At 43.2% G+C, this 14,172-nt stretch overlaps 1 protein-coding gene across 1 annotated transcript in view; it reads right to left on the bottom strand.

Annotated features, from left to right (window-relative positions):
• The window catches only part of Cc2d2b (coiled-coil and C2 domain containing 2B), an 82,912-nt gene that overhangs the window by 994 nt on the left and 67,746 nt on the right, over positions 1-14,172 (bottom strand). The window contains exons 29-33 of the mRNA XM_038316070.1: positions 11,308-11,421; positions 8,913-9,047; positions 8,480-8,602; positions 3,187-3,245; positions 1,280-1,454 (exon numbers count right to left, since the gene is read on the bottom strand). Coding sequence (XP_038171998.1) covers positions 1,280-1,454; positions 3,187-3,245; positions 8,480-8,602; positions 8,913-9,047; positions 11,308-11,421 — 606 coding nt within the window. The remainder of the gene's footprint in view (positions 1-1,279; positions 1,455-3,186; positions 3,246-8,479; positions 8,603-8,912; positions 9,048-11,307; positions 11,422-14,172) is intronic.

The raw sequence follows: 14,172 nt of genomic DNA, 5'->3' as shown, positions 1-14,172 counted from the left end.
ACCTAGGCTGAAACCAGTGAGTGACTGAAATAGGATCTGACTACAGGCGCGGGGCTCAATGCTGACCCAATTATTGTCTACTATTTATTATTAGTCTGATATTTTCCCATAGAAACTCCAAGCTTTAAACCCTAGCTTATATTTAACTGTATTGTATTTATCTTTTTAATCCCAAATTCCATTAAAAACAAAGAAAAGTAAAAAAACAACTTCCTCCTATTCTTGAATGGATGGTACCCTCCCTGACTGCTGAGGTATTCAACTCTTAAGTCAGTCAGTCTCTCTCTCTCTCTCTCTCTCTCTCTCTCTCTCTCTCTCTCTCTCTCTCTGTCTCTGAGTCCTGGGAGACATCTAGCTTCCTGGGTGATAGAGGGGAAGCTTCTCACCCTTGGAAACTGGAGTTTCTAAAGCCCAGTGGACTAGTTCCTAGAGACCAGGTGGGTGTGTGAGGGACCGCCGCTGCTGGACGAAGGGAGGAAGACTAACAAATGTCCACCTTATTTGTTTATGGACTTGCTGAGCTTGAGATGCCTTCACTCTCCAGGGAGACGTCAGTGCATTGATGATGGTAAAAGGTGAGGCTGGGTGTCAAGGTCCAGGCTGGACATAAAGTTGGTAGAAATTTGCATACAGAGGTAGCTGAAGTTTCCTGGACTTCTCTTGACCAGAAACAATGATACAGAACCCAGTAGATTACAGGAGATCATTTCTCGGTTTCCTAGATTCAGAGAGGACTTCTCTCTTCAGAGTTCACCATTTATGTGTCATAAAACACATAGTTTGTTCTAAGAAAATGCCGTGCATGTAATGTTGAGTTTTGAATTTTTGTTCTCTAAGTAAATAGAATCAAGGCTGAAAGGTTCAGTCTTGACCTAATTATTGTCTGTTATGCATTATTAGTTTGACATTTTTACATAGAAATGTTAAGCATTAAACTTTGGCTTAAATTTAGCTATATTTTATTAATTTCTTTAATCCCAAATTCTATTAAAACAGAGAAAAATAAGAACAACTTCCTCCTTATTCCTGAATGGATGGTGTCCTCCCTGATTGCTGAGGTAACTCAATCCTAAGATCCTTCTTTCTCGCAGGGAGTTCTCCTGGGAGACATCTAGCCTCCTGGGTACTAGAGGGGGAGATTTATTCTCTGGATTTCCAACTCACCTGTCTTTGGTGAGCAAGAAAAGAGGCATTTCAGTGATAATTCAGATTGCTACTATTTGCCAGTTAACAACAGGTTAAAACCAAATGCCATTTACACGTTAAATCATATACAAACCCAGTAAAACTGTAGCAGCCTTTCTAACTCACTGTCCTCAAATGAGGCAAAACTTCCTGAGTAAAACTCTAGTTTAGGAAGAATTTGTCGCAGGACAGACGTGCACTGTCGATTCCAGCGTGTGGGGTGCTTAGGCCGCCATTCCATCATTTTACACTTGAGTGCCCTTTCCAGCCTGCGGTAAGAAGGCAAAGATAACTCCGTGACTAATTGTGACTCATTTAGTAAATGTCACAAGAACTTTGTCACTTCATGAATGAGAAGGAAAGTTTTGAGATTTACAGTAAGGGGTGCCAGCTAAGATTCACACTGATCCATCAGGTAGGGAGAGGCAGGCTCTTGTTGGTTCAGGAAGGCCAGAGGTCTCCATGCATAGCCAGAAATTAAATCTGCTAAGAGTATCTCTTCCAGACATCCAAGTATAGCAGTTGCTACTTGATAGCACCTGCCATGTGATTACTGGCTGATATTTTACCTGTCCCTTGCAAAGGGCATAGTGTTTCCAGGAAATAGCCTTTTAAAAAATCAGATACCTGGTATGGGGTATTAGCTAGAGCAGAATTATTAGTGCAGTTAATTCAGGGTGTGGACTTGGGAGGAAAGGAGGCAAGGGGCTAAATATGGCGGTCACATCCACCCACCTACCCTAGAATGTCATTCCACAGGAGCAGAGATTTAGACCAGCCCTGTAATGGTGCCTGGTGGAAGCATGCTAGGAAAAGGGAGAAGGGTGTTAGTTGGTTCACGGGATCCTGTGAGTGAGATGACCTTGTGGTGCTGAATCTGCAGGTTGTTATAGAGAAGCTACTGAAAGCCTCTTCTCAATTGAGTTTACAGTGCAACTCCCGAGTTTAGAGTATGTTGGCTGAAGTGTTAGATGGGCCTCAGTGGGGCTGACGTCTGAATGCTTCACCTTCTGATAATGATGCTAGTGGAGTCTGGGCCGCTAGAGCCTGTAGTGTAAGTAGTTCTGGAAGCAATTCTGATGCACACTAGTTGGGAACCCTTTCCCTACTGCACTTATTCCTTGTTTTCTTTCCTGGGAAATGGGGGCTGGAGAAATGGCTCAACAGTTAAGGGCACACTGGGTGTTCTTCCAGAGGGCCCAGTTTCAATTCCCAGCTCCCGTGTGGCGGCTCACAACTATCTGTAACTCCAGTTTCAGAGGAGTTGAAGTCCTCTTTTGGCCTCTATGGGCACCACACATGCATGTGGTAAATACCCATACACACTAAATATTAATAATAGTTTTTTAATCTCACAAAGGGGGTAGTAATGGCTGGGGATGGGAGTAAACTTGTATGCAATCAAGGAAAGGAAGTGACAAGATGATTTGGGTCCCACTGTTTTGACTGGCTGACAGTAGGTGACATTTCAGCCTGCTGTGTGAGTGTGAGACACTACAGGAAGTCCGATTCAGAAGCTGCTGGTATATGTGGAATAGGAGTGGGGCCTACTAAAGTCTATGACCCATCTGGGGCTTGACAAGGCTCTCCAAAAGGCAATGAATGGATATGTTTGGGGACCATCCAGGCTTGACAGTGCTGTCGAGTGTTTGTACTGTCCAATTGAGATGTTTTCACCACAACCAGGGTCATGGCCATTCGCCTTCATACCTTTCTAGAAGGTGTTGGCTTTTGCATTGCCTTTACTATAGGCTTATCAACTATCTACCCTGAGAATGTTTCAACCATGGCCGATGATGCCCAGAGTTAACGTCGACCGTCCTTTCAAGGGATTCTTTAGTTGGTAAAGGGACCGTTTATCAAAGCTAACACCAGAGACTGTGGATCAGCAGGACTAGCCGTTGTCATCTCCTTTTCATGCTCTGTTGCTGAGTCTAATGAGCACTTTGAACGGCTGGGCTAGGAGGTGGCGGACAAGAGAGGAGCGGGAGGACACAGTACCTGCTCTTCAGATCTTCCACCATGCTTTTATTAGTGTCAGAATAAATTATTTCTTCAGGCTGAAATGTAGACAGCTCAAAGTTAGACCACCTTTAGATCCCAGTCATCCCCTGAAGTCCTGGGGCTGGGAAGGCTAGACCCAAACTAGTCTCTCAAGGTAAAAGCAATCTCGAATTCCAACAAAGACTACACATTTTCTTTGATTTCCACATTACTTACTCATCATGGGGGCAGGGTTATGAAAGGAATACTTTTCATGGGTAAGACAGACTTGCTATTCTCATTTCTTCTTTAACCAAATATCTGGCATGCTTATTGATACTACCGAATGATCTCACAACACTGGTCTCTTACACTTCTGGGGACTTTGACAAATACAACTCTGTTTACCTCTCAGTTCCTGCTAGCCCAGCTCTACCTTCCCTGATTTCCTGACCTGAAAACCATTATCTACCCTTGGAGCAACTCCTGTGGATTAGTGAGTCCCTTCAGGCCCAAGTCTGTTGACTTGGTAAATCGTGGGATAGGGGTCTTGTGGGCTTTCCAGTTTTGTCAAAGGTACCTTTCTTTGCAGGAACTTGTGCTCCTCAGAACTACTAAAAGGTTGCCTGTTAATCTGGGCTCTCTGTGTCTGGATATGCTTGTATTACACAATGAAAGGTGTGTTCTTGATCATGTAAAATAGTGGTCAGAGATAGGCTTATTCTGGGATGGATGTGGTAGGGCAGGAGACTGACTGGAGAGAGACACAGCTCAACGGTAGTGCTTGCCTTGCATGCACAAAGCCCTGTGTTCAGTTCCAAGCACCATAAAAACCCACAGATACAAGTCCAACAATCACAGAAGCTTTTGAGAGCCTGCATTGGATCATGGCCTCCTGTAGTGATGTTGGCTTCTGACTTCCCTGAAGAAAGCTCAAGTCCCTACCAGCATTTTGCGCATCCCTCAACCCATCTCTGTTTATGCAGCAACCATGATGTTCTGGAAACTCCTGGAAAGATACTTCCTAGCCACTGCAGGTGGCCACTGCTAGCTATCTGTTGGAGGCCATTCTTTCCCCTGAAATCCAAGGAGGCAAATTCTGCTCTCTTAGCTTGTCAGTCACTTTGCAGAAGCCCTGAACTTTCTTCCCTCCTCCTGCTGTGAGCTCCCAAAGAACAAACAAACAAAACCGCCCCTCACATTCATGCCTTCTACAGCAGCACTCACCTCTAGCGTGGGCTAGTGCTGGGGGCCGGATTAGTTTTTTTTATTTATTTTTATTTTTTATTTTTATTTATTTTTCCTCCTTGAAAATGTAAGGTCAAAGAATAGGGATGTGTTTTTTACCTTGTGGCAGCTACATGTAAAACCACACCAATAGAAAACCACTGAATACCTCCTGACTGGACAAGAAATAACTAAACAGACAAAAACAAAACAAAGAAAACACAAAGCTCTCTCTAGGAGGCAGCAGCCCGGCTAGAGGGTAGTGGAGGAAGCGTGGACTGTACAGGCTGTATGTGTGGCTTGCTCAAGAAAGATAAGCACATTTCCCTTTTTTAAAAATGGCACTTCAAACAGGAAATACGAAAATACACACATATGCTTGATCTGCGTGGGGGAATGTTTAGGAGAATGCACAAGGACCTAGTGGACAGCGGTTGTTTCTTAGGAGATGGGGAAAGACTCTAAAGGTGGGAAAATTCTATACTCCTTGGTATTCTTGACTTTGGCCCCTGGAACTATGCATTCCTTTTGATATTATGAGTTGCCTTGAATTGACAATCATGGAGAATGACATATTAATACATACCCAACATATGGCCACATGGCCATGAATAAACATTAGGTTCCTCTATATTTGTTTAGATTTTTACTCAATTTTATTTATTTATCTTTATTTTACAGTACTGAAAATTGAACCCAGGGCCTCAAGTTTGATAGGCAAGTGTTCTACCTCTGAGCACCTTTTCTGGTCCTTACTTTACATTTTCTTTTAAAGAACAAAGATAAGCCAGCTCTCTATGAATATACAGTTCTAAGCTATTGCTCCAGTGTCTGCTTGAATGCTGCAATACTTCCTGTCATGATGATAATGGACTAAACCTCGGAAACTGTAAGCCACCTCCCAATTAAATGTATTCTCTTATAATAGTTGCCTTGGTCATGGTGTCTCTTGAAAGCAATAGAACAGTGACTAAGACAGAAATTGGTACCAGGGCTGGGCGGTGGTGGCGCACGCCTTTAATCCCAGCACTCTGGAGGCAGAGGCAGGTGGATCTCTGTGAGTTCGAGACCAGCCTGGTCTACAAGAGCTAGTTCCAGGACAGGCTCCAAAGCCACAGAGAAACCCTGTCTCGAAAAACCAAAAACCAAAAAAAAAAAAAAAAAAAAAGAAAAAAGAAATTGGTACCAGGATAGTGGGGTGTTGCTGTGGGAGACCTGAACATGTTGTTTTGTGGAGTTGATTGTGGAAGGACTTTGGAACTTTGGGCTAGTCAAGCACTGAGTGTTGAGAGCTCAGTGGGCTGTTCTGTACCAGTTTAGAAGATAAAACTGGATGAAAACAGTGCAGATGAAAAGGCCCTGGTTTGTGAAGTTTCAGAGGGAAGCAAAGACTGCCGGGCCATTTGTGTAGACTCTGTGGTGTCTGGTCAGCTGGAGCCGAAGACTGGGAAGAGGCCAGCATCATTGAGGAGATGTCTTCTGGGAAGTGTTTCCCTGGAACTAGCACACGTGCACACTATGCTTGCTCTCTGATATCGCTCTTTCCCCCCTCCAGTCTAAAGGTGACCTCTAACCTGAATTTGTTATTTAGCATTTCCATCAATGCCTTTCCAAATCTAGTGTATATAAAAGTGTATATCAGGAGAACATTTCCTAAATATAACCCCAGTAGCACAGACACTGAGAGAATCAATTAATAAATGGGACCTCATGAAAGTGAAAAGCTTCTATAAAGCAAAGGACATGGTCAACAAGACAAAACGACAGCCTACAGAATGGGAAAAGATGTTCACTAACCCCACATCAGAGGTGTGATCTCCAAAATATACAAAAAACTTAAGAAATTGGTCATCAAAGGAACAAATAATCCAATAAAAAAAATGGAGTACAGACCTAAACAGAGAACTCTAAACAGAGGAATCTAAAATGGCTGAAAGACATTTAAGGAAATGCTCAACATCCTTAGCCATCAGAGAAATGCAAATCAAAACAACTCTGAAATTCCATTTTACACCTGTCAGACTGGCCAAGATCAAAAACACTAATGACAACTTATGATGGAGAGGTTGTGGGGTAAAGGGAACACTCCTGCATTGCTGGTGGGAGTTCAAGCTGGTACAGCCCTTTTGGATATCAGTATGGCAATTTCTCAGAAAATTAGGAAACAACCTTACTCAAGACCCAGCAATACCACTTTTGGGTATATATCCAAATGATGCGAAATCGTACCGAAAGGACATGTGCTCAACTATGTTCATAGCAGCATTATTTGTCATAGTCAGAACCTGGAAACAACATAAATGCCCTTCAACCGAAGAATGGATAAGAGAAATGTGGTATATTTACATAATGGAGTACTACACAGCAGAAAAAACATAATACATTTTGAAATTTGCAGGCAAATGGATGGATCTAGAAAACATCATATTGGGTGAGGTAACCCAGATCCAGAAAGACAATTAGCATATGTACTCACTCATAAGTGGTTTTTAAACATAAAGCAAAAAAAAAAAATCAGCCTACAAATCACAAGCCCAGAGAACCTAGACAATAATGAGGACCTTAAGAGAGACATACATTGATCTAATCTACATGCCAGTAGAAAAAGACAAGATCTCCTGAGTAAATTGGGAGCATGGGGACCATGGGAGTGGGTTGAAGGGGAAGGGAGAGAGAAAGGGAGGGGAGCAGAGAAAAATGTATAGCTCAATAAAATCAATTTAAAAAAATAAAAAATTAAAAGTATATATATGTATATTTACACACAATGTAGTTTTCAAACTTAAGGAGTTTATACTTTGTGCCTTATTTCACATACTCCTCATTTTTCTTTACAGTACACCTTTTCTATCCACTCTTGTTGATGTGCATAGTTCTAGGCCAGTATTTCTCAACTTTGGCTGGGAATTGGAATTGGAACTGGGGAGCTAGAAGAGCTCCTGATATGCAGATCCACCCTTACTCTAAGGTAATACGTGCAGTGATGAGAACTTGTGCAAGCTGGTTCAGACATTTCCCAGTGCCGTGGGAGAATTCGCTGTATGATATTTCACAGTCCACAGACCAGGTTATAAGTTGTAACTGTTTCTAATTCCTTGCTATTTCATTCTCTTCATCCATTTGATTCTCTGCTGACCGCAGTGTTTGTCTCCATGTGCATGTTCTCCAGGGCACAGAGCTAGATGGTTAAACTGGTGGATGGTCAACTTTATCATGGCATCAGGCAGCTTGCACGTGCCCTCGTCTCTGCTTTTTAACACTTGGTATGATCACACATCCTTTTTCTTGTTATATTTCCCTGCTTATAAGTGAGGCTGCATATGTGAACTTCTGCTTCTATGATTAACCTTTTGCCTATTATCCTATTCTTTTCTGGCCTTCTCTCCCCCTCACTGTCTCCTTCCCCTTTCTCTTGGCTCACATAGCTCCCAGTTTGTGGACTTTGTAACTTCCTTGACTCTGGCACTCCATAGCCCTCAATCCGGACAGTGCTAGCGATCACAGCGCAGATCTGCTGGCCACAACATTTAGATCCTGGGATGGTTCTGGTCTCCAGTCTCCTGAACACCAGGCTTTTTCTTCCCATCTTATTTCAGAAGTAAGGAGAAGGAGCATTTCTTCCTTGTCCTTGGTTTCAGGGGGGGTGCCTGCTCTAGCTCCTTCTCTTGCTGAAGTGGTTTTAGACCTTGCTGCCATCCTTGCTTCAGCCCCACTCACCAGTACTATTTATGTCTTGTTTTCAGTCCACAAGATAACTTCTATGGATTGGAGTCCAGAGAAGCACTTTTATTTGTCAATTTTTTATATTTGATCACACCAGACATATAAACCTATTATGCCATGTTGAACATTACAAAGGTTATAAGATCTATATAACACTCAAGATGACATTTTCTTTTCTCAAATTCTTTTTTTTTCTGCAGATACAGGAAAGGGGTCAAAGTAGAACAAACAAAAGCTGGATGGCAGAGGATTCATCTTTGGTGAACATTGCCGAGCAATTCAACACCCAGGGGCTGCCACAACTGACGAAGATTAGAAGCACTAGTAACTCTCCTGCAGGTGCACTTGAAAGAGTATTTACCTGTACACTTTGGGCTTTTGTACCCGGGAAGTCTTTTGGCAGCAACTGTTTCCAGAAGCTTTCTTTTGAGTAGTCAAAATGCACAGCCATTGGTGTATTGTTTTGTTCAATATTAAACCAGACCTATAAATGTATAAACAAAATGTCGGTGTAATCCCACCGGACCACAAAACCCACAGCGGCTAAGAATGGTGCAGATGTTAGAGCCTGGTACTCAACAAAGTGGAGGAAGCCAAGGGAGGCCTGGGGAGAAGCATTAGCTTGGTAGTGCCATCCTTGGAAGCTCTACAGACTGGCTTTAAGGGTAAAGGATGGCCTGATCTCTGACCCCACAGACTTCTGAGTACCACCACTTCTAAGTTCCTGGGTGATTCTACTGCATGCTCAGGATGGTGTGAAGAAATAACTCAAAATATTTCCTTCATATACTTACATTTCTATCATTGAACAAACAATCCACACTTTGCAAGGGGCAAAATGGGTCAAACTGCTTATGACACTGCCCCGTTGATGGATTCCAAAGCAAAGACTCTCCAGTTTCTTGGGTTAATACAAAAGCCACATGGCCCTGCATAAGGAACAAGATTCAATCATATTTGCTGTATTTTTTACTACCTTCTATAATTATTATATAATAATTATTCTGAACTATAAAAGTTTCCTTGGGGGTTTAAAAACCTAGCAGCAAAAACAAAACAAATAAACAAGCAACACCTCTGAAAAAACAAAAATACCCAAACCAAGAAAGTTCCAGAAATTCTCAGATCCAGGTAGTATGATGATTTAAATTCAGAGGACCTGTGACCCAGTACCACCCTTGGGAGTTCTGTAGGGTACACTGATGGCAATAAAATTTATTACTCTAACAAAATCAATACACTTTGATGACTCTCTAACAGACTACGGTCTAGTAAATCCTACAGCAATCTGTGACAGGGTCACTTTTGTCTGATTCACACAAAAGAGCTGTGGGGCCTCACTTTGGTTAGAATATACTTGGAGACTCAATACGAGGCAGAGTAAGGGAAGTTAAACTGGCCTAAGACCAAGAGGGAATCATTAAAGGAGTTTAAAATCCACTAAACTGAAAGCAAGGCTTGGAACTAGAAGCTAAAGTATACAGGAAGGCAACCTAATGAATAAGAAGCCCAGGGCTGAGGAGCCGGCTCAGCGGGTGAAGACACTTGCCTTGCAAGGCTAGTGACCTGAGTTCCATCTTGGGAGCTCACGTAGAAGTGCAGGGACAAGTCCACAGAGTTCTCCTCTGACCTCCACATGTGTACCTTGGCATGCTGTTCCCCATACACACACTAATAATAATAAATATTTATTTAGGAAAGACACTAAGAACTAGTTATGGGACCAGTGAGGTGGCCTGACCCCAGGGACCTGTTTGAAGGCGGGAGAAAGCACTCCACAGTTTTCCCATGACTGTCATACCTGTGCTAGGCCGTGTACCTTCTCAATAATAAATACAATTTGAAAGGTTTTCACAAATAGTTATTTTGCTTTACATGTATCTTTTTAGTGTTGACACTTTCTTAGTGAAAAATAAATAATTCAAGTAATTATAATAATATTTAACATTTATTGTTTAGGCTAAGATTCACACTGACTTTCCTTTTAATCCGCTCTTAATTCTGTGAGGTAGGAACATTTGTTTTGGCCCTCTTTAGTGAGAAGTCGGAGTTTAAGGAGGTACAGTGGCTGCGAGAGGCAGGATTCCACTTCTGGGCAGAGGTTAGGATCTGAGAGGCGAACAAAGCTGTGCTCTGACCTAAGGGAAGCTGCTGGGTGCTAACACTTGTCCCGAACCCAGCCAGCCTCAACATTGCTCTCTGTGCCCTGACGTACCCAGTGTCTGCCCCAGAGCTCTTGTTCTTCTCTATGCCTCTCCATAGTGAGAGGGGGCTTCACCCCAACCACAGAACTCAGGTGAAACTAGCCTCCTATGGTGTTCCTGAATACAAATATATGTATTTATTGAGTTTATTTAGTGAGTTTACTGCCATCTAGTGGCACTTACAGCTACAGCAGGGGACCAATGGGCATTAACAAATTTGACAAATGATGAGCCATGGCAAAACAACAGCAACAAGACATAAGGCGAGGGTGGAAATGCTGACATGTGGACAGACAGCCACGCAGGAACAGAAGCAGCTACACAGGACAGCTTCTGGAAGGGTATATATTCTGAATATACAGAAGTATATAAACTGAGTTGTAGAATGTTTCCCATCGGTAAGGATGTATTTTGATCAGTTCTCGTAAGGTTAAACCCTGGAAGACACTATTGGCGTGTTTGCTCAAGGCCTTCCAGTGTGATATCTGAAACCCTGAACGATGGTGGTGGATGAGGGCAGCCGCAGCTCCATGCAACTGATGCTACATAACCCTCATATGCCATAAACAGCTGCTGTTGAATGATGTAATTTTTTAAAAAATATTTATTTATTATGTATACAATATTCTGTCTGCGTGTGTGTCTCCAGGACAGAAGAAGGCACCAGACTTCATTACAGGTGGTTGTGAGCTGCCATGTGGTTGCTGGGAATTGAACTCAGGACCTTTGGAAGAGCAGACAACGCTCTTAACCGCTGAGCCATCTCTCCAGCCCGAATGATGTAATTTTATAGTGCCAGTGGCCTGATCAAGCAGCACTGTTTCACAAGGAGGAAAAAAAATCCCTATTCTCTACCCTGCAGAACTTCTGGTGAACACCGTTATCCTCAAGTTACAAATGTTTGCCTATGAAACTCTCTAGTTCGCCCCAAGTCTATCGAATACACAGTTTAAACCTGGTTTATTCACATTTTCCCAGCACTTACTTCTAGGACTGAGGTCCCCAGGAGCACCAACGCCTTCTTTCCGAAGTACAGAAAGAAATTACAGAGAAGTATGGCATGTTCTTCCTTACTTCCAATAGCCAAACTGATGCAGCACTGGGCAAAAGAAAAGGAACAAACATAATGCAATATATTCTGAAAGGAGGAGAGGAAGAGGAGAGGAGGAGAAAGGAAGAAGGAACACACTTAGAGCCTTACCCTTCCTTCCTTCCTTCCTTCCTTCCTTCCTTCCTTCCTTCCTTTCTTCCTTCCGTCTAAGTGTCCTGACTTTATCAGCTGCTATTGACACGAAAACAAAACAGCGCTCTGGCTCCACTGAGATGCGAGGAGAAAAGAATAGTAGCTTGGAAAGCCAGGCCACTCTGATAATGAGACCTTTAATATGAATACTATAGAGTAGCCAGACAATATACATCTAAAACGAGGCATTTTTGTGGAGAACAAGTACTCTACTGCCCTGAGCTCCAAGGAAGCATATCTGATAAGGAATCACACAGGATCTGGGGAAAAGCAATACTTTGGGCCCTGGGGCTACCAACTGTCCTGTACCAATAAAGGGTTTGACTCAAAAAAAAAAAAAAAAAAAAGAAGAAGAAGAAATATGGGGCTGGAGAGATGGCTCAGTGGTTAAGAGCATTGCCTGCTCTTCCAAAGGTCCTGAGTTCAATTCCCAGCAACCACATGGTGGCTCACAACCATCTGTAATGAGGTCTGGCGCCCTCTTCTGGCCTGCAGGCATACACACAGACAGAATACTTTATACATAATAAATAAGGAAGAAATATGAGTTAGATAATGCCAAATAAGGAAGCATAATAGAAACATCTTTACCCTAAAGAGCTGAGCAGCTGAGCTAGAGGTAAGAGATCAGATATAGGACAACAGGTAAGACTGTATAGCAAGAAGCAATGGGGGACAGCAGGAAAGGCAGTCTGTTGGTTTACAGCTCACCATCATAAGTATGTTTTGTTTGGTCCCTAGAATTTTTTTGTTTGTTTTAATTTTTTGATACAGGGTTTCTCTGTATAGCTCTGGCTGTCCTGGAACTTGCCATGTGGACCAGGCTGGCTTCAAACTCACAGAGATATGCTTGCCTCTGCCTCTGGAGTGCTGGGATTAAAGGTATATGCCACCATGACCTGGCCTTAGTCCCTAGAATTATTTTAAAAGGAAAATTTTGTGTAACACTCTGGATTTCTACCTTCTGTTGATGTGGCTTAATTGTTCAAACGATAGCTAGCTGTTGGGTCTCTTGGGCTGTTCATATATCCAGAGATGAGCTCAAACTGGACTAGAGGACTCTGGTGCTTAGATAAAAGCCAGCGGTCTTCAGGCACTTGTGGGACCTGCTGCTGCCTTCTGCAGAAGGAGTCATTTCCCTTACCTCTGGGAAGGGACATATGGCTGCCGTGCTGTCTACCACCATGTCAGAGCACATGCTAGCCTCCAGCTTCCCTCAGTGTCACAGGCGTCTGTTTCACATTACAAGGTCCATGCAAGCATCCTAGCCCTTCCCACCTCCTCCCCACCCTAAGCTCCCTCCAGCTTATGGGTTTCCCTCCCCTCCGCCATTCATCTTTCCTATAACCTGGCTAGTCCTACTATTTTCTCTCTTATGTACATATCCTCTCTCTATCTCTTGCTATTCTCTCTCTCTCTCTCTCTCTCTCTCTCTCTCTCTCTCTCTCTCTCTCTCTCTCCCACTAACTCGCTCTTATCTTCACTATTTCCTCTCTTTATCTCCTGCTGGCCACGTTCAGTTCACTTCTTTCTCTCTCTGCCCTGAACACCTTCAGATGACTCTGGGTGTTCTCTCTCATATCTACAACAAAGGCCTTAGCCATATCGTGGAGTGGTCACGTCAGCAGTTTCTTTACTGTGCACCCTGAGATACAGTAGCAATCTGCTGCTGAGTAGCAGTGACTACGTGCTGATGAGACACACAGTCCCCAGGTCATTCCAGTCCCAGAGAGGCCAGGCAGATGGGGTGGGGTGAGGAAGCTGGCAAGCTCCTGGCATCAACTGTTTACTCAACAGTATGGAAACATTTTATGGAAGCTGAACAAGAGGTACAGCCACATCAGTGTGTCCCTGCTGCATCTGACACTAGATGACAGGATTAAGAGAGAGAGAGAGTAAGAATAGACACTAGCCAAGAAAAATCTCTAACACGTAGTAACAGCTTAGTTATGGGCACTGGTGTGGCAGGGGAGGTCATGCTCCAGGTAGGACTGAATGCTTGTTTTCACCTCAGCTTCTTCAACATTCAACATGACCATAATGCCCTTGAGCATGTTTTGATTAGATAGTCTCAAAAGAATCTAGATTAAAAAACAGCATTTCTGCCAGGTCTCAATTGTTTGGCTGGAACCTCCAGCTCACGTCTGCTTGATCCAGAAAGCCCCATTCTTCTTTCTCCAAGCCCTACCCTCTCAGAGAATCTCCAACAAAGAAAAGGCACAGAAAGCCCAGTTTTGCATTCTTGGTAGCCACAGTAATTCCTCTCCAAGACCTGCCTAAAGTATACCATACTTGGGCACAGACCCAGTTCATGGAGGATACATCATCACCCCTTGCCTAAATGATATTTAAGCTTCCTCCTTTAGTTCAGGCACGTGATATTTTCTGCTCCTTCTCCTGCCTCAGTCTCTGGGGACTGGAGGACTCACCCAGGAGTTACTTTGCTCAAAATAAACCTTGTCAGAGACCAGCTTCGACAAGTATACCACTTACCAGGGTAGGGGCATGGGGATTAGAAAAATAAGTAAAGAGAATGAAGATGCAAATGAAAATAATGAAACAGAAACAGAATAACCTGGAGGGGGTTCCAGTGAATACTGACATCCC

This window comes from Arvicola amphibius, chromosome 1, assembly GCF_903992535.2.
Source record: "Arvicola amphibius chromosome 1, mArvAmp1.2, whole genome shotgun sequence".
NCBI lineage: Eukaryota > Metazoa > Chordata > Mammalia > Rodentia > Cricetidae > Arvicola > Arvicola amphibius.
This window is presented reverse-complemented; position numbering and strand designations above follow the sequence as displayed.